The following is a 19,240-nucleotide window of genomic DNA, read 5'->3' on the forward strand; positions in this document are numbered from 1 at the left end:
TTCGCTTGTGCTGTATGTATTTTAATTATTTTGTTTTGTTTCGTTTTGTTTTCGAGATGGAGTCTCGCTCTATCACCCAGGCTGGAGTGCAATGGCACAGTCTCGGCTTACTGCAACCTCCGCCTCCTAGGTTCAAGTGATTCTCCTGCCTCAGCCTCTCAAGTAGCTGGGACTACAGGCACCCACCACCACACCCGGCTATTTTTTATATTTTTAGTAGAGATGGGGTTTTGCGATGTTGGCCAGACAGGTCTCGAACTCCTGACCTCAATTGATCTGCCTGCCTTGGCCTCCCAAAGTGCTGGGATTACAGGTGTGAACCACCACACCTGGCCAAAAGTAAACTGTTACATTAATTTTATTTGAAACTCAGATATTTAAAAAATTACAAACAACTGGATTCCAGGCATGGAGAAAATGTGTTTACATCAACTCTACCTTATACACTTCACCTTGTTACTGCTGTTGCCAAAGGTCAAACATGGTTCTGGAAAGTGCTAAAATGTATCTTGTGTTTTAAACTTACAACTAGTAAACTCTGCCTTCTAATCTTACACAAATTCATTCTAACTCTCCTAATTCATTTTATTTTATTTTTTTTTAGACAGAGTCTCGCTCTGTCACCCAGGCTGGAGTGCAGTGGCGCAATCTTGGCTCACTGCAACCTCTGCCTCCCAGATTGAGATGATTCTCCTGCCTCAGCCTCCCAAGTAGCTGGGATTACAGGCGCATGCTACCACACCAGGCTAAATTTTGTATTCTTAGAAGAGACTGGGTTTTGCCATGTTGGCTAGGTTGGTCTCAAACTCCTGACCTCAAGTGATCTTCCTGCCTCAGTCTCCCAAAATGCTAGGATTACAGGCGTGAGCCACTGCGCCCAGCCTCCTAATTCATTTTAACGTCTTCCTTCCTTCCCTCACCAAAGCAATTTGTGTTTAATTCAAGTTCTGTTCTTTTCCTTACTATATTTGTTCTAATCTTTGAAACCCATAATGACATCCGGTGTTTCTCATTGTCACTGAGAATGAGGTTGCTTCATGACGCTCTTCTTAGTAGGAGTGGCTGACAATGTCTTCTTTGCTTTAGGAAATGCAGGACTCAGGCAGTGAGAATACATTCAGTTTTGATTCTGTCACACAGACCCTGGAATGCACCTTTCGGACAGCACCTCCTTACTGCTTTGAGTGTGTAAATTGAGGGAAATAAAGGGCTTTTTGTTAGAGTTTAGATATTTTCATTTTCAAATCGTCTGACACTGATTTTTAAGAACTCTGTTTCAAGAATTTTAAGCAGTAGATGGGTATTTCACTCTTCGTGGCTTTACTACATCCTATCTCATTTGGGTTTACATATGGTAAAATAGTGTGTTTTACTTGCAGCTTCCAACGTAGCCAGAGGTCACAGTATTGCAGGTAGAAGTCAAAGTCTTAGAACTAGATTTTGGGCTGTGTGTGCAAAGGTGTGAAAACACCTCTATTAACAGAGAATATGAAGAAGACAGCCTAGATTGCAGGTAGAAAAATACAAACTTCTCACTGAAATCACCCATTTGTGGTAACCCCATATGAAGACAGGTTCCACTGGATGTGAAAAGTAGAAACTTTTTTTTTTTTTTTTTTGAGATGGACTCTTACTCTGTCGCCCAGGCTGGAGTGCAGTGACGCAATCTCGGCTCACAACCTCCGCCTCCCAGGCTCAAGTGATTCTCCTGCCTCAGCCTCCCAAGTAGCTGGGAATACAGGCGTGCACCACCACACCTGGCTACTTTTTGTATTTTTGGTAGAGATGGGGTTTCACCATATTGGTTGGCTGGTCTTTGAATTCCTGACCTCAGGTGATCCACCCACCTCGGCCTCCCAAAGTGCTGGGAATATAAGCATGAGTCACTGCACCCGGCCTCCTGAGGCTCTTTTGATGTGTCACTCCTCTCAGATTTCCAGGGGCCACTGGATTGGGTCTATTCAAGGGCTTCCAAAATTTGCCCCACACCTTTATTTCCAATACCATTTCCTAGGACTTCTTACAGCAGCCAAGCTGGTATCCTTTTCCACAAGCCTGTATGGTATAGCTCTCTCCCCACCTTCTCCCATTTCCCTTTTATGTCTTTACTCTGCATCATTTATAGCATGTCACAACAGCATGTCTTGTCAGAGGACCTGGGTTCTGTACCAGGTTAGTTAGATGTGTGACCTAGGTCAAACTATTTTTCTTCCCTGAGCCTCTGTTTCCCCACATGTAAGAGGAAGAGACTGCACTAGGTGACTTCTAGGGTTCCATTGGTTCTTTTCAGCCCTACCATTGTGTGGGTCAGCGTCAGTGTTAGCTTTTTCTTTAGCTGCCCGAAGAAACAGGGCCCTTTCTTTTGTGTTTCAGCAGTGTTTACCAGTCATTGTTTGTGATTGAAGTTAACGTTTTTTGTCCTCTCCTTAGCTACTTTTTGAAGATATGTTTGTAAACTGAGAAAGCTCCCTGCTATAGCTAGTTTCCTATGTGGGTGAGAGAGGGCTACTGAGCAAATTCTACTTTGGACTTTTATCTTGCATCCAGGAGCCAAGAGGAGATGGGGTTTGCAAAATATTTTCTTTTATGATTCTTATTGGGAGAATGAGATGTTTCTTTGAAAGGGGCGCATATTTACCACTTGGGCACAGAAGGAAGGATTTGTTCTCCTGGAGACATCCTTCTAGTATGCTGTAGGCTGCTATGTCTGCTGGGTTGGCCTTCCGTCTTTTCAAGGTGCCAGTGTCTTGCCATTTAGGATTGGGTGATTATTTCATCTTTCACTGTGCCTTTCAGGGCCCTGTTTGATTATGATCGGACTCGGGACAGCTGCCTGCCAAGCCAAGGGCTCAGCTTCTCTTATGGTGACATTCTGCATGTCATTAATGCCTCTGATGATGAGTGGTGGCAGGCAAGGCTGGTGACCCCACACGGAGAAAGTGAGCAGATCGGTGTGATCCCCAGTAAGAAGAGGTGAGTCGTCATGATCATGAGCAAGGCTTTTCCTGCCTCTTGCTGGTATTTCTTTCTTGTTTTCCTATTAGAAGGTGCTTGAGAGCAACATTTGTGCCTTCATTCCTTTTTGGTAGAGTTGATACTCAACATGGTTTTCACTCAGTGAGCCAAAAAATGGCTGCTGTGCCTCCTGCAACCCACTGCTGAGACCATTTACTGGCAGTAACAGGACTTCTTTCTGACTCCAAAACAGGGTGGAAAAGAAAGAAAGAGCTCGATTGAAAACTGTGAAGTTTCATGCCAGGACGGGGATGATTGAGTCTAACAGGGTAAGTGAGGATCCCCAAGGAAGTCAGCCAGTAGGTGAAGAAGGGCGAGAAGCTTGGAGTTTAGTCTGATGTGTAAGAGAACTAGGGAACACAAAAGCAAATCTCTTTTTCAGGCGGCTGGCTCTGTCCTATCAGAACATTGACTGCTTTTCAGAAAGCAGAGAGGGAGCTCTTAAAGTCCACGGCTAGTCTGTGCTCCTTCCCCCTGGGCACCGGCTCTTGAAGATATGTTGGAGTTGGACTGTCTGGAAGGCTGATTTGCTTGGGAAAATGAAGCCACTTGTGGGTGTCTCCCTGGCTATAGACCCTGTCACAGCATCCAGCCAAGAAGCCCAGCCCCAGGCCTCCCACCTCCCTTCAGACCACCTGAGGCAGGAGGGCCCTCCATTCACCCCTTTTCTTCTATGAGCTTCACAGGCCAAAGAACTTCTGGAGCAGTAGAGGGAAGAGAGACGTGGAGTAGATGACTCTGTGTATGTCAGTGGTACCTTAGGGCATGTGTCCAGGAAGTGCCAGTGAGTGTTATGAGTCTGGATTAGATAGAAACCTCTACCATCCCTACATTTTCTTGTAAACATAATTTTCCTCTTACATCAACTTTCATTTAATCTCATAGACTCCATTTGTGAGAGATGGTCTTTTATTGAGCTCACCGTTGTCTCCATTTTAGTTTTTCTTGCATGCTTTAAAATCCATTGTTCTGTTTTTTTTTTTTCTTCTGTCCTTCCCCTCCATCTTCATGTTCTTTCACAGTCGATCAAAACGAAACGTAAAAAGAGTTTCCGCCTCTCTCGAAAGTTTCCATTTTACAAGAGCAAAGAAAACATGGCCCAGGAGAGCAGCATACAGGAACGTAAGTAGCAGCAGAGTCCAGAGAGCAGGCCGTCTGCAGCCCTGTCCCCTCATCCTCAGTTGCACCTTCCCTCAGGAGAAGCCAGAGAAGGTCCATGTGTGGCCCCCTGCACACCTGTGTGTGCATGCACCTGCTTATCTGCAGAGTCAGGGCAGAAATTGGTCTGCATAAGGAAGATGTTGGATTTTATTTGTCCAGCTCCTCAGTTAGAATGAATGTTGGAGGCACTGAAGTGAGACTGGTCCCAGGGTCAGTCTCCAGGAAGTGCCTGGCACTAGCAATGGAAATGCCAGACAGAGCTCTGCTGTGGTGGTGAGGAGTGGTTTTTCAGCTAGTGTCAGGGTCAGGTAAATGGTTTTTCAAGAGAACAAGGTCTAGGGGCTCAGTGTTGCTCTCCTGGCTTCTTCCTCTTATGTTTTCTTTCCCTTAACTTCACTCATGTATGTCAAGAGAAGAGCCTTTTCTTCCCATGATCCCTGGAGTTGGGGCTACTTCCGGAATCCCATGCACGTGCATAAGCATACAGGATATCCACACGACTCCCAGCAGACTCGCTGTTATCCTAAAGTGCCTACAGAGCCAGTTTTCCCAGGAGGATCCTTCCTGCCTAAATGAGTTGACATGGAAGGAGTGTTGCTCCACATTGTTCAAATAAACATTTATTGAGAAACACAAAGTTGGTTTGGTAGGAAGAGCAATCACCCTGAGCTAAATTAACCTGAAGAAGAACTTTAATCCTGATAAATCTTCTTGCTCTGCCATGTGCCTCAGAAATTAACTGCTCCAACCCTAACCTTAAACACCAGGCCTGCCTTGAAAAATGTTTTCTCATTTGTCTCATCATGAATGGTAAACATCTCTCATTTACCAGTGACTCCTCTGTCTTACATGGAGGGATCTTGGGGTCTTGGGCTCTTGGGACTGGCAGGGGACTTACTGGTTCTGATAGGAAATGTCCTTTTGTCAGGCCAGTCTGGTCCACGGTCATGGTATGTGGAAGTTATTGCCATCTGGGGTGGTATCTGGTAGACAGAAGGCTGCCCTCATCCAGAGGGCGACCACGGCTCATCATCCTGGGGTAGTTCAATGAGAAGCCATAGATGAGGTGGCTCTGCTCATGAGCAGTTAGGAGACAGTCTGAGACAGAGGTCTGAGCTGATGTCACCATAGTTTCATCCGATGAGTCCTAGACTCCCTCCATGCCAAGCCCAGCCTGGGGAGGTGTTCATTGCTCAGTGGCCCCGCCTGGTGGGCGAGGGGGGTACCTGTTGGACAACAGAGTTGAAAGTTCCTAGTGCCGCTTCTCCAGAAGCTGAGCTCATCCCCCAAGGTGTGCCTGGCTCAGGGCAGCTTTGGAAGCGACACCCCACACCATGCAAAACGTTTCCTGAAGGATTTGAACAGAGTGAGTCAGTATTGGGCGAAAGCTTCTTGAGGTGATGGCAGTTCTGTCTGCCTACCTGGCACATGTGGACATTTGCTCTTTCATGCGCTGTGGAAGGAAATGGTGAGGGCAAACAGACCTAGGCCCCACAGCTACCAATTTGGTCAAAGCAGGTGCTCTAAGCCTTGTTGTATCGCCTGTCCTGTCCATTGGCCTACAGCTGTAGACACTTCAGAAAGCTAGTCTACTCCAAGACCCTCTGGCAACCAATTGGGTAGCATGAAGTCTAGATGTCTTATCTGCCCTGGGATGTTCTTTCTGTGGCAGAGCTCCTGGCCTCACTATAGTGCTAGGTCTTCATGGTGTTTCATAATTCTGTCACTAGTGCTCACCTGCCTCTGTATTCTTCCTCCCCCTTGTCTTTTTCTCTATTTTTTTCTCTTCTCCCCAAATCTCTCCCTCTCTTCCATTCCCTCCCATCCCTTCCCCTTCCCCTTCTTCTTCTCCCCCTCGTCCTCTCTCCATCTTTGCTGTCTGTGAAATCAGGACTTCCCAGGGTTAAGTGACGATTATTATGGAGCAAAGAACCTGAGTAAGTCCACCTTACACACCGTTCACTGTATTTGTGGCATGAATGGAGATAGTGGGGGTGGGCTATTGGGGACATGGGTGAGGGTGAAGGGTGAGGGGAGGGCAGTGTTCACAGCAGGAAGAAGTGCATGTGGCTCCAAATGTTACACATTTGCTCTGGATCCCTAGTACCCTAGTAAGTTCCCATCATTCATGCCTTTATTTACCTTTTGCCACTCAAAGTGGGAGGGCGTGAGGTTGGCATTCCCCATTAGAAGTGAGGTGGGCCTCAAATGTTTCTCCAAGGGAACCACTGAGCTCATCTCTAGCCTATTGTCAAGGGAGGGGTGCCTGCTGGTTGGATTCTTCTCCCAGTGACACCACGCTAAAGAATTGGGTGTAGGAATTGCAGCTCTTACAGTCCCTCTAACTAGGGGCAAGGGTACTGTGACCCCCTTTGCCCAACCTGCATCTGGGATGTCTCAGAAGATCCAGGGCCTCAGCAAACAGCTGCTAGTTGGCTTCCCACAGAGCGCCTGTAAGGGGTTGAGCTGGTAATGCTGGGGGCCTCGGCACCATTTATGGACCATATATAGTTAGTGCTTTATCTCAGGAAAACTCTGACCTCATTTTCCATTCTGGAAAAGAATCCTAGAGTGGAAAATGAAAAAGACCTAGATGATGAGGCCTTAGCAGCCATCCTGCTGCGTGCAAGGGTGCACAGGCACGCAGCCCTGCCGGGTGGGTTCTGTCAGCATATACTCTCCTTCAATAAAAAATAAAGGCCAAAGGCAAAGGAGCTGCCGTTGGGGATTGTTCAGGAACTAGCTATGTGTGGCAAGTCAGCCAGTCCTTTCCAGCGGGGGGCCACAGCATATCATGGTCTGAAACAGTGTGGTCTTGGCTGAAATGAGCAGCATCTCTCTCCATAGTTTGATGTGTCCATGTCTCATCTTCATTCGCCTGCCATCCTGGGTGGGTGGGCTTTGTTTGTGCCTCTCGTGACCACTGCTCCTCTGCTTGAGCTTTCTCTTCCCTCACCACTAAGAGATGGGCAGATCCTAGCTGTGTGAGACAGGAGGGCTGTCTTGTTCTCTTGTTCTCAAGGTATTTTGTTGGTTTTGTTGTCTGTGTTTTGACATGTCTGTCTCATGGTAGATGGAGGTGCTTCCCTTGTCACCACTGAAGCCAAGCTCTGCTGCTTTGGAGTGGTGGCAGGAAGGCTGGGGATCCCACCGAATGGTCAGAACAGTGCTCCCTGGTGTCTGCTTAACCCATACAGTGTTTGGCCTCTTAGTTGTGGAGTGCCACATGGTTGTGTACTTCCGGGGCTCTGTTGGGCGGGGGACACCTATGGGCAGCCTGGTCCCTGGACTTCTCTTTGCTCCTGTCACTGTCTTTTCTTTCCTATTTTTAACCTTGGGAGATGCATTTTGAAATAGGACTTGGAAACCATCCAGGTCAATTTGTTTGATTCAGATGAAGAAGATGCTGCTGAAGGAAGTGTGGCTTGTAGTACATAGGGAGGGACTTGGCAGACCAAGAGGGCTTTGGGGAAAAGTATGAGAGGGCCAGGGGCTCAGGATTGGAGCTGTGCCTCCCAGTTGGTAGCCTGGATGAGGTCTCCTGTGGCCTGACTCGGTTGGCAGCTCAGTGTCTTGCTCCTGGAGCATTTGAGTTTTGTGCTGCATGTGACCTCTCAGTGGTGTGTTCTGAATTGGAGTCTCTTTCTTGTTGGCTTGCAGAGGGAGTGACATCCAACACCAGTGACAGCGAAAGCAGTTCCAGTAAGTGTGTGTCATTCCTTCCATGTCGTGTAGCTCCACCATGTATCCCAGTCATCCTCATTCCAGTGTTGCACAGCTGCCATTGCTGCTCAGAGGCTGGTGCTTCTTTTAGCCATGTACACTTTGAGATCCTGGAAATGCTGTGGCCAGTTCATTCTCCTTATGAGTTGGGGTTCACCCTGTGGATTAAAGGAGAGTGTAAACACTATAGCTCTGGCCAGAACCTGAATTAAAAGCATCCCTGGCAGTGGGAAGGGTGACCTGCTAAAGAGTAAATTCCTGCCATGGGTACTGTGGGCCATAGGTGTTGCCAGGTTTAGATTTGCTCAGAGACCAAAAGAAAACTGGCTCCTATAGGACACTGCCCTGAATCTGCCTTTCTGGGTCATTAGGATCCCTTTGCTTTTGGGGCTGGTTAAAGGATCAGGTAAATTGCCCAGTTCTCCTTGGGAGATCCTTGACCAGACCAGAGAAACCATAATTCAAACCTCATGAACTTTGGGAGCACTGGTCTTTCAGGAGCTATGGTGGCTAGAGGCCTTGTAAAATCTGCCCAGGAGTCTTAGGCTCAGAAGAAGCCTTTTAGCAAGCATTGTGTGCCTCGATGCAAATATCACTGTCTTCCCTGGGACTGCCATCAGCCACTTTGGAAACTCCAGGCACCCAGTACCGAGTGGCTTGCAGACTGTTTTAGGAAAACCTCAACATTGCTAGGCTCAACATGGAGCTCTACCTGGAAAAGACATCAGGTTTGGCATTGCTCTTAAGGGGTACTGGGGACCTTAGCAGAGCCATGTGCCACTTTTCTGGATGCTTCTTCTAATGCAGGAGGTGGGTAGGTAGACCCTTAAAGGGCAAAGTTAGGCTGCAACTTTGGGGACCTGCATGTGTGCCCTGACTCCCCTGCATGCAGATGAAGGGGACTTGGGCAAGCGTCTCAACTGGTCAAAGCATCCCTGTCATTCTTACCAGAACAAGGGGACTGCTGCGCACACTTGTTAGAAGAGTTCCTCAGAAATTGGGGTGGTTTGGGGTGGAGGCTTCATGGCTTCTGGGCCTTGGCCCTTTGCCCAGTGATATTTCACTGAACAAGAGAACTGCTGACTCCTGTCTGGGAGCCAGTGAAGGGTTTCCTGTGCTTTCTCACCATCAGAAAACAGAAAGGATCACAGGTGGTAGGTGGTAGCAAGGACCACCCAGTATGGCTGTATCCTGGCAGGGGAGGGTGTGGGGAGTGTTGTACAGAAGGAGACAGGTCATACGGTGCTAACTTAGCTCGCTTTTTTGTTGCAGAAGGACAAGAGGATGCTATTTTGTCATATGAGCCAGTGACACGGCAAGAAAGTAAGCCCCCTTTTGAGAGCCTCGTCTTTGTGCTCGTGTCCTGTCATGGGGCTCAATATGCTGGGTGGCTGTGGCAGCAGAGGGAGGGACCTGGAGGAGGAGGAAGGTTCCACTCATGGCACATCCAGCCCCAGGGCTCCTCCTTCTCTTCTGCTTCTCCCCCAGTGTCATAGGGAAGGGGGTGCCTCTGCCTGCTGCCAGGACACCTTCCAAAGGAGGGGCAAATTTCCAAGGAGGGTCTATTTCAGTAGACGCAGCCACTGCGCAAAGAGAGGTCCAGGTTATTCCCTTCAGTGGCTCCTCTGTGAAAATCTTGCTCAGCTACTGGTGTCAGTGCAGAGATTCTTTTCTTACTCAGTTAGAAGGGGAGCAGCTTCTGGTTTCAGACTTGCCTTGAACTTAGATATTCTCAAATTAAAGGCTCTTTGATGTCTTTGTGTTTAAAAGTCAGACAATGGCCGAGGATGCTTCACCCTGTCTGAGTCTCTGCTGCAGAGCCTCTGTTCTAGCCAGACTTGGGGGTAGGACAGGCTGTCTGGTGGGGGCCTCTGTTCACTGTCTCAATGCTCTCCCTCTCTAGTTCACTATGCAAGGCCTGTGATCATCCTGGGCCCAATGAAGGACCGAGTCAATGATGACCTGATTTCTGAATTTCCACATAAATTTGGATCCTGTGTGCCACGTAAGAGTCCAGGAAGGCCCAAAGGAGTGAGGCTTGGTGCTCTGGGAATTGTTGCTCTAATGTTTTATGGAAAAGGTCTGGGATCAGATTCTAGGGCTCTTTGGGGACAGGGTACATTTGACACCCTGGAAAAGAGTGGGTGGCAATATATTCCCCAAAAGCTGACAGGGTTGGAGAGATTAAGCCATCAGGCTTGGCTGCTCATTCCCTTGGGGGAAAGATTCAGTGGTGATGGTTGGGAATGATTGGATAAGTAGGAAGGTCCAGCCAGAGTGGTGTTGATGTGACTCCATGAACAGTTTGTTAGGTTCACTGTCTCCTCCACCAAGTATGGCACCTTCTGCCATGCCTTAGCTCAGGAAACCTCACCTTTCTGGTCCAGTTTAAGCTAAAGCAAATAGCTCCCTGTGTGAGACCTGGAGATTGGAAGAGAAGTAGGGAAGACAAACTCCTTCCCAACTGCTTTTTTCTCCCACTTAAAGTGGAGTGGCCCAGTGACCCACCCAGATGAGAATGGACCAGTCAGTATTTTTTGGCTCGGGGTAGATCATTGACCCTGGGCCACAAAGTGTTCCCTTTCTTCCTTCAGATACTACCCGGCCTCGGCGTGACAATGAGGTGGATGGACAAGACTACCACTTTGTGGTGTCTCGAGAACAAATGGAGAAAGATATTCAGGACAACAAGTTCATTGAGGCGGGTCAATTTAATGATAATCTCTATGGGACCAGCATCCAGTCAGTGCGGGCAGTTGCAGAGAGGGTAAGTGTAGAGGAGATGGCCTCAAAAGGAAGGCCAGTGCTCGTGCCAAGCCTCCACTTGAATCCTTATCCTTCCCCCACAGGGGCTGCCCAACAGTGCTACTGACCAAAGCCGTGGCACCTCTGCGCATTCCCAGCCCCTTGACAAAGCTGTCTGTCTCCTTTGTACAACTCATTCAGAGATTCACCCAGAAGGGAATGGGGGCCCTGGACAGATGTGGCCTTTTCTGGGCAATAGCAAAAAGTAGGGTCTGTCTCCTTCAGGGATTGAATTTTTTAGGCCAGTTTGGGTGGCCCTGGTGCCCCTCCCCTTGCCCCCACCTGCAGCCAAGATGGATGTTTAGAATGTCACTGGATTTCTGCCTGGGGCTTCGTGAATAGGGACTGACACAATCTCTGCTTTTTCAGGGCAAACACTGCATCTTAGATGTTTCCGGCAATGCTATCAAGAGACTGCAGCAAGCACAACTTTACCCCATTGCCATTTTCATCAAGCCCAAGTCCATTGAAGCCCTTATGTAAGTGTTTAACTGAGGACTCAGACATACCAAGCTAAGATTGGGCCTGGAAGGGAACTGGAGAACAAAGTGATTTGTTGGGCAGGGGTAGGAACATCAGCAACTTGAAAGAAACTCTTGGTCCCAGCTCTGGTCACTGGGTGCTCCTGTTATAAGGGCTTTTGTCTGTGTTCTTGGTTGGACTTTTGAACCCAGAAGGTTTGAGGAGTTAGCCATGGGCCACTGCTGCTCTGAGAGGGCAGCTTAGCAGATTTTTAGGGATCCTGGAATAATCCTTGGATGAATCAGAACATAAGATCTGGTTCGGAACTATTTTTCTTCTGTCTTTGGCAGGGAAATGAACCGAAGGCAGACATATGAACAAGCAAATAAGATCTATGACAAAGCCATGAAACTGGAGCAGGAGTTTGGAGAGTACTTTACGGGTAAGACTCCTGCCACCCTGCGGGGGGTACTGTGGGACTAGCCAGGCACCTGTTTCTATAAGTGTCTCAAAGAGGTGTAGACAGAATGTAGAAATCTTGCATGGAGTTTCCAGTTGCTTTTAAGCTTTTGAGCACAAACCTTTCCAAGGCACTCAAGTTCCCTGTGTCCAGCCATAGCAGTTCAGCCAGTTGACAACATACACCTCTCACCAAATGCTTCCTTGAATTGTTGGTTTGTTCATTCTGTCTTGTCCCTACTAGATCGTAGGCTACCTGTGTTACTCTGTCTCCCTCTGTTTTTGCTCCACTCCCCCACCCCAGTACTTGACTTTGCATGTTTAGGTGCTGAATAAACGTTTGTTGATGATGAGGATTCCTCGGTGTGGTGTTCAAGTTGTCTGTCGGTGTGTGTTTGTGTGTGTGTATGATCATCTACTTTAGAAGGTCAGTTCCTGAAACATTGGGAAGGTTTCTATGTAATATGTTCTTCACCTTTTGAAGTACAGTGACATATATATATATATATATATGTGTGTGTGTGTGTGTGCAGGGCAGTGCTGAGTCCATTTTAGCTGGTGGTGCCACTAGGTTAACTGGGTAAAGAATTCATACATGTCCTCACACACCTTGGGTCTTCAGAACTCCCTTCACCATCAGCATCCATGTCCTTGTTTGCTGGGCTGACCTCTGACATATAGCGGATGTGAAGGGCCCAGGAGCACTGCCTCTTGCCAGAAACTGTGGCTTTCAGTTCTTTCTGTGGAGAACTGGGATTTTCCACATCTTTTAAGTCTGCTTTAGAATTACAAGCTACTGGCTTTATGGCTCCCAAGAGTAACATGAACTGCATGGTCTGGGATGTAGTGGGTGCTCAGTAAACGTCTTTTGAATAAACACATTTTTCTGGTCATTGCTACTTAGTCTCACTGTCTCAGTGAGTTGACTTCAAGTCCTGAGCTTAGGGCACCTAGTTCGTTGCCCTTATTGCCCTGACCACACAGGCCAGTGAACCTAAGCCCAAACCCATACTCCTGGAAACATGTCTTTCATGTGAGGGGCAGGGGGTGGGGGAGAGGAGGTCTTGTAGGATTGCTGGGAGAGGCAGGATTGCTGGGTTTGGGGGATGTGCTGTGGACCACATTAATAATTTTGTTTTCCTCTTCACTTTAGCCATTGTACAGGGTGACTCACTGGAAGAGATTTATAACAAAATCAAACAAATCATTGAGGACCAGTCTGGGCACTACATTTGGGTCCCGTCCCCTGAAAAACTCTGAAGAATCCCCTCCAACCATTCTCTTGTGAACAGAAGAAATCAAGTCCCTCTTCCCTCCTCCCTCTTCATTCCTGTCCCCATGGGGAGAACAAATGCTATGTTCTTGTCCCCTTTTTTAGATATGTCAAAAAAAATTGAGTTTTCTAGTCCTGTTTTTTTTTTTTTTAAATTTTTTTGTTTGTTTTAGTTTATTTTTTGGGATGATGCCATCTCACTCATCATGTGACTGTGCCCATTCCTGCATGGACCTTTCCCAAGCGCTAGCACAGGTGCAAAATCCATCAGAGCCATTGTTTTCATAAAACCAAGCAGAAGTGAAGAGAAAAGAGGAGGACTGATGGAAAGACAGACTGGACAGCTGCACGGCTTGTGAAGTGAGCTAAATGCACCACATGATGAGATGCTCCTGGGCATTTCTCCCTATCTGTACTGCTGTCTTGCAGCTCTGAATGGTGCAACGTAATGGCGACAGAAAGTATCTTATTTATATATAGATATATATATGTAATTTATATAAAATATATAGAAATTATTATATATATATATTATACACTCTCATATAATATATATATATATTCACACACATTTGGATTAGAAAATCTATGGAGACTTCATCAATGGTACTATGTTATTAGAGAAATGCTTTAATTTTCATATTCCAATCAGATGGCATCTTCTATCCCAGCTGGTTGGGAAGGGATTGAAGATGGTAGCAGGTGCTGCACTAAGGGCACTCGCATTTGGTCATTCTCTTGAGAGCTAGGAGGAGTCAGCCTGAGGCCTGAGAGAGAGGGCTTTTGCCTGGGGCAAGAGGGTTAGAGACTTGGCCTGAAAGCAGCTGCTGCCCCTGAGGTGCAGCCAGTCCTGTGTGCGGAGGGAGAGAATGGCTAATGATGCTCCCTGTGGAATTGCCTATTGTTTTATGCCACCTGATGTGTCTGCATGAGAAGTTTCCTTTTTGTTCCTTTTTAAGCTGCTGTTAAACCAAAACCATGTTGTGCTACTGTGTCAGCCTTTTCATTACTGCAAATTTTACTTTGACTATTTAAGTGAATGCGTACAATCCAATTTGCCAAGGTTCTAAAGGCTTATGAGGTCCTGAAGGAGCCAGGCCTTGTGATGGAGTAGGCGACCCAGGCCTGGTTGTCCTGTCAGCAGAAGGGAGAGCAGGGGCTAGGCTGAGAGGAGGACATGCAGTGCTCTGCTGAGGTTCCTCCCTGGGTTCCACCAACAGGGACGGGGAGTCACTTGCCTTCCAGTTCTATGCTGGGATGGCAGGACAGCACTTGGCTTGCTTGGCCAGCCGTGTCATGAGTTTGATGTGGTTTTTTTTTGGTTTTGTTTTGTTTTGTTTTGTTTGCAGCTGCTTCATATGCTCTGCTCCAGCCCCTCCCCCAAAGCTGGTAGCTTACGGTTTCTTCAAGAGGAAAGTAGACTGACTTTATGCTGTATATTTGAGCTGTAGAGCTAAGATTCGCTTACTGGTGAGCTGTGAAACCTTGTTGCTTTTTCTCAGAGTCTGATGGCAGTGACTGTGGTCAAGGGAGTCTTCACCACCACAAGTGCAGGCAGCAGCTGCAGGTCAGGTCCTCCCCCGCGACTGTGCTCCTTTGAAGCCAATGTGCCTCCCTCGCCTCCATACTGGAGAGACGACACCGGGGAGAATGGAGAAGTGCTTGGCCCTAGGGTTGAGGCAGTTGTTTCCTAGCCCGCTGGGTTAGGGCTGGTTGCCCGCGAGGCGATGTTGAGGATGCTTTAAGCACTACCAGCCAAATTCCAGAACTCTGTTAACAATTATCCGACCAGCAGAACGAGACTAATTGTATAAAGCATGCGACCCAGAATGAGGATAAGGAAAGGGCAGCAGCTTTTCCTGGGCAGTACACTGGCTTGAAGGCAAAGAGGGATACAGTGACAGCCGACTGTGACTCGTGAGGAGGGGGTGAACAGGGAGTGTTGATTGTCTGATGTTAACTAAGTGGTGAAGTCTGAACCATGCTCAGCCCTCCCCCCTCCCAGGGAAGAGAAACAAAGATTCAAAGTAAGCATGACGCTAGCTGGTTTACCAGTGTTCCTTCCAAGGAGACATATATTTTTTAATAAACGATAGTTGCAATGAACTATGGCTCAGAGACCTTCTTGAAGTAGTTGAGAAGGGAGGGCGTGGGCAAAGCAGTGGGAAGAACATCCCAAACTTTTGGGGGCCAGAGGGCTCAATCCTTAGCGATGATCAGCTAGCCAAGCTGGGCCGTCCTGGGGATTGGCACAACTCCCTGGGGTGGTGACAGGCCCTTTGTGAAAGGTGTGTGCTGGGTCTTCCACCCGAGTCCCAGACACTGCTTCAAACAGCAGCAGCCAGATGGGAGTCCACATCTGTGGAGGCAAAATGCTGACATTTTCCCAAGAGGTACATAAGGTGGGAGAGGCCTGCTGCAGCAAAGGTGTGAATTAGCGAAAGCAGGTGACTGATTTAGTAGCAGAGAACTGGGTGAGAAAAATGGCCAGGGAAAGTGACCTGCCAGCTACCAGTGTTTCCAAAAATGAGGATGGGATGGGCCCAGTTTGCAGAGCAGGGCAGCAGTTATCCCCACAGCCCTCTGAGGAGGGGAGGGGTGCTTAGAGTGGGCAGTTCTGGCTGTTCTGATGTGGCAGACGCCATTGCAACTTGTGCGGAGGAGGAAGTGCTGTCATAATTCATAAGGTCAAGAGCAACATCTGGATGAATGAGCCACTTGAAATGTGTGTGGTCTGAGCCACAGGAAGGGTCAAGCCTCTTGCTTGTGGTGCTTTATGGTGTGTAGGTTGCTTGCTTTCCCACATGCTCTCATTTGCTAGAAGGCAGCCCAGCAAAAGGGAGTCCCCGAAGAGCTCCATGAGAGCTCCAGAAAATTCATCTCCTGAGGGCAAAGAACAAAGATCCGGCCTATGGCCATGCTGCTGAGGCTCTGTCTTCACAGCTGATGTTCTCCTAGTGGAGGTACAGCTGAAGAACATCCAGCTCCAGCACAAGAAGAAACAGAGCAACTTGGAAACCCCAAAGGGAGCCGCACCCTTAACACTGTGCCATGCCGTGCTGTGCTGTGTCCTGAAGGAGGATAGATCCCTGTCTCCTCCTGGTTTTGTTGCTGACATTACAAGGATCATGCCTTGACTCCTTCATCTCTAACAGAGGAAGAAGTGTATTATCAAACCTTATGGTCTACCATGACTAAATAAAATATTTGTTCGATCACAAATGACCAGCTTTGTCTTAAGTTGAAAGCGCTTCTAGAAATCAGGTAATGAAAACAAAATCCTTACCTGAAACAAGTGTGGAAGTGAGTGGCTCAAGGGTGGAGCTAATACACATGCAGAAGCAGGTGGGAGTTGAGCCACAGGTTTGGGAGGAGCCTAGAGGGGAAGTATCCTAAGCAGGCCAAGGCCAAGCCAAAAAGGGTGGCACTGAGAAGGGGTGCAGCTTGAGCAGAAAGGCCAGCACTCAAGGCCAGTGGAGCCCTTTCTGCAGGGGTAATCCTTGCTTAATACCAACCGTGGCAATTAGGTGAGAAAGTGTTCACAGAGCTGGTGATGTTCTCAAGGGAAGCTGACGAATTAGCACTGAAGTCAGAAGCAATCCTGGATGCCCAACAACCTCAGCCTGGGCCTTGGCAGTGTTCATTCAGTCTCGGCATTCCCAAGTTGTGTATTTCATCCCTGTTCCCACCTAGGATTTTATGGCCTTGATTCCACTAATCCTTTTATCCAACCAGCCATTTCCTTGGCACCTCTAGGACATTTTACTATCATTGCAAATAACATTCTGAAGCTCGAATTTGTTTCCTCAAAAGCCTCTTCCCCTGTCACTTCCAAGAAATAGTACTGGCTCCTGTATACCTCCCTTCCTCCCCAGTGAACAGGGTGTCGATTCCTCATGCTTTGCCAGAAAATAGCAGAGCTTTAACAATGAAGCCCCAACTAGATTTTATCTGCAGAGCTGTTCCCACTGTGCATAATGTGATGCCCACTGGCTTTTTCCATGTTACACTGAATGAACTACCTCTGTGGCCATCCCTCCCCGACTACTGGTAGTCTAAGCACACGTACCTAATGCTTCAAAGAACTGGAAAGTGGGTGGTTTGAGAACAGGCTTTAGACTGTGTTCTTCCAGTGAAGAGCATGTGTGAGAGGATGCTCTGTCACCTGGACCTTCCTGTCTGCCTACAGCCAGTCCTGCCTAGGCTGTCAGAATCATCTGTATCACGCTCCCTACCCCTCCTGTGGGTCCTGCCACCCACGGAGAAGTCAAAATCCCAGATCCTTAGCATGGCCCTTCCACCATCAGGCACCAGGCTTTCTTTCCTGTCTCTTCTGCTATGGCCCCTTCTGTTCTAGGCATTTGAGTTCCCTGGATGTACCACAGCCCTGAGTCTTGGCTCATCCTTTTTGCGTGTGCCCATAAATGCCCTCATTGCTACCCCATCCTGCTTAACCTGAAGATACTCCTTGGGGGCGGGGAGGGAAGGGAGAGACAGAGAGACAGGGTCTCATCTGTCTCGCAGGCTGGAGTGCAGTGGTGTGATCATAGCTCACTGCAGCTAGCCTCCACCTCCCAGGCTCAAGTGATCCTCCCACCTCAGCCTCATGAGTAGCTGGGACCCCAGGAATGTGCCACCAGACCCAGCTAATTTTTGTATTTTCTGTAGAAACAGAGTTTCACCATCTTGCCCAGACTGGTCTCTAACTCCTGGGCTCAAGCAACCCCCACCCCACCGCCTCGGGCTCCCAAAGTGCTGGCATTACAGGCATGAGCTGCCATGCCCAGCCTCCTCTTAATATTTCAAGACTCAATTCAAGAATTCCTCTCTCAGTGCTCCCTTTCCTGAACCACCACCTCTTCTTCCCTATCACTCCCTAGGTAGAACCGACCCTCCCACCCTGAGTGGTGTATTATATCCTGTAAGGACTTCGGCCATCACTGTAGCAGCTCACATTTATTTCCTGCTATGTGCTGGGCATTGTACCAAGTGCTATATGTATACTAAATCACCTGTTGCTCAAAACACCCCTAGAAGATAGAAGGCAGTTAGTTACTCTTTTTTTTTTTTTTTTTTTTTTTGAGATGAAATCTTGCTCTGTCACCCAGGCTGGAGTGCAGTGGTGCGATCTCAGCTCACTGCAACCTCTGCCTCCTGGGTTGAAGCGATTATCCTGCCTCAGCCTCCTGAGTAGCTGGGATTACAGATGCACCACCATATCCAGCTGATTTTTGCATTTTTGGTAGAGATGGAGTCTCACCATGTTGGCCAGGCTGGTCTTGATCTCCTGACCTCAAGTAATCCAACCGCCTCGGCCTCCCAAAGTACTGGGATTACAGGTGTGAGCCACGTGCCCAGCCCAGGTACTCATGATCCCTGTTTTCCAGATGGGGAAACTGAGGCATACAGCTAATAAGTAGCAGAGCTATGAGAGCAACACAGGCTGTCTGGCTGTAGCAGCTGTGCTCTTCAGTACACCAGGCCCAGGCTGCATCTCACTTTGCTCTCCTTAGAACATTTCTTGCCCCATCTCTTTGCATCTGTCTTCTCCTAGACTCCTCTTTGAGAGCAGAGACTATGTCCCATTCATCTTTATGCCCCCAGCACTTAGTACACTATCTGGCACATAGTAGATGCTCAGTAAAAGAAAAGAGCTGCGCTGGTCTTTGGCTCAAGCTTGGAGGGAAGTGATTTGACCAGGTCCAAACCTGTGGCGAGTGTGAATTCTTTTGGTTTGTTTTTTTGGAGAGCTTCCTTTCTGGAGCCACTGCTGCTTCCTCTGGCATCTCATTCCATCATTAGGACTCCTCTCTTTTTCATCTTCATTCATTTCTGATCCTTTATTGCTCCTTCCCTTTCTTTTCACTCTGCTGTCTTCTCACCCAGGGCCGAACCTTCTACCTGCCCTGTTCCCCTTTACTAACCATCACTCGTTCATGCAACACAAGTTGATCAAGCATCCAGAAGCCCTCAAAGACCAGCCATTACTTCCCAAGCATGAAATTCCAAGACCCTAGATGGGAAAATGCTATGCCCCTGCTCTCCCTGATGACTTCATTTCTTTCCAATCCCGCCCCACCCCTTCCATGGGCTCCTCCCACCTACAGCTCTGATCCCTTTGCTCTCTCTCTTCCCCAACCCAAAGTGCTGTTGTTGCACTTGTCATCCAGTTCAAGCCCTGATCTACCCCTTCTGGTCATCACATCCAATCTCCTACTAAAACGTGGATTATTTACAATGTCTTTTCAATCCAGTCTTTTGTTGTCATCACCGCCCCTACCCTTGTAGTGACAAGAGCTACTTCTTGGTGAACACCTGCCAAAAAGCATTGTGTTTTGATGC

The 19,240-nt window shown here is 48.1% G+C and overlaps 1 protein-coding gene across 11 annotated transcripts in view; it reads left to right on the forward strand.

Moving 5' to 3' along the window:
- The window catches only part of DLG3 (discs large MAGUK scaffold protein 3), a 59,084-nt gene extending 44,080 nt beyond the window's left edge, over positions 1-15,004 (forward strand). For 3 of the 11 annotated variants that reach the window (XM_074392074.1, XM_010330909.3, XM_010330910.2), the window contains 10 exons: positions 2,797-2,973; positions 3,209-3,284; positions 4,038-4,137; positions 7,837-7,878; positions 9,172-9,222; positions 9,803-9,904; positions 10,494-10,666; positions 11,074-11,183; positions 11,517-11,608; positions 12,779-15,004. In XM_074392074.1, the coding sequence (XP_074248175.1) occupies positions 2,797-2,973; positions 3,209-3,284; positions 4,038-4,137; positions 7,837-7,878; positions 9,172-9,222; positions 9,803-9,904; positions 10,494-10,666; positions 11,074-11,183; positions 11,517-11,608; positions 12,779-12,885 (1,030 nt within the window). In that variant the 3' untranslated portion in view covers positions 12,886-15,004. Of the gene's footprint in view, positions 1-2,796; positions 2,974-3,208; positions 3,285-4,037; positions 4,138-6,067; positions 6,114-7,836; positions 7,879-9,171; positions 9,223-9,802; positions 9,980-10,493; positions 10,667-11,073; positions 11,184-11,516; positions 11,609-12,778 lie in introns of all 11 variants that reach the window. The other 8 variants (XM_074392076.1, XM_074392077.1, XM_039475466.2 and 5 more) reach the window with 5 other exon arrangements.
- The last annotated feature ends 4,236 nt before the right edge of the window (positions 15,005-19,240 follow it).

Source organism: Saimiri boliviensis, chromosome X (assembly GCF_048565385.1).
Source record: "Saimiri boliviensis isolate mSaiBol1 chromosome X, mSaiBol1.pri, whole genome shotgun sequence".
NCBI lineage: Eukaryota > Metazoa > Chordata > Mammalia > Primates > Cebidae > Saimiri > Saimiri boliviensis.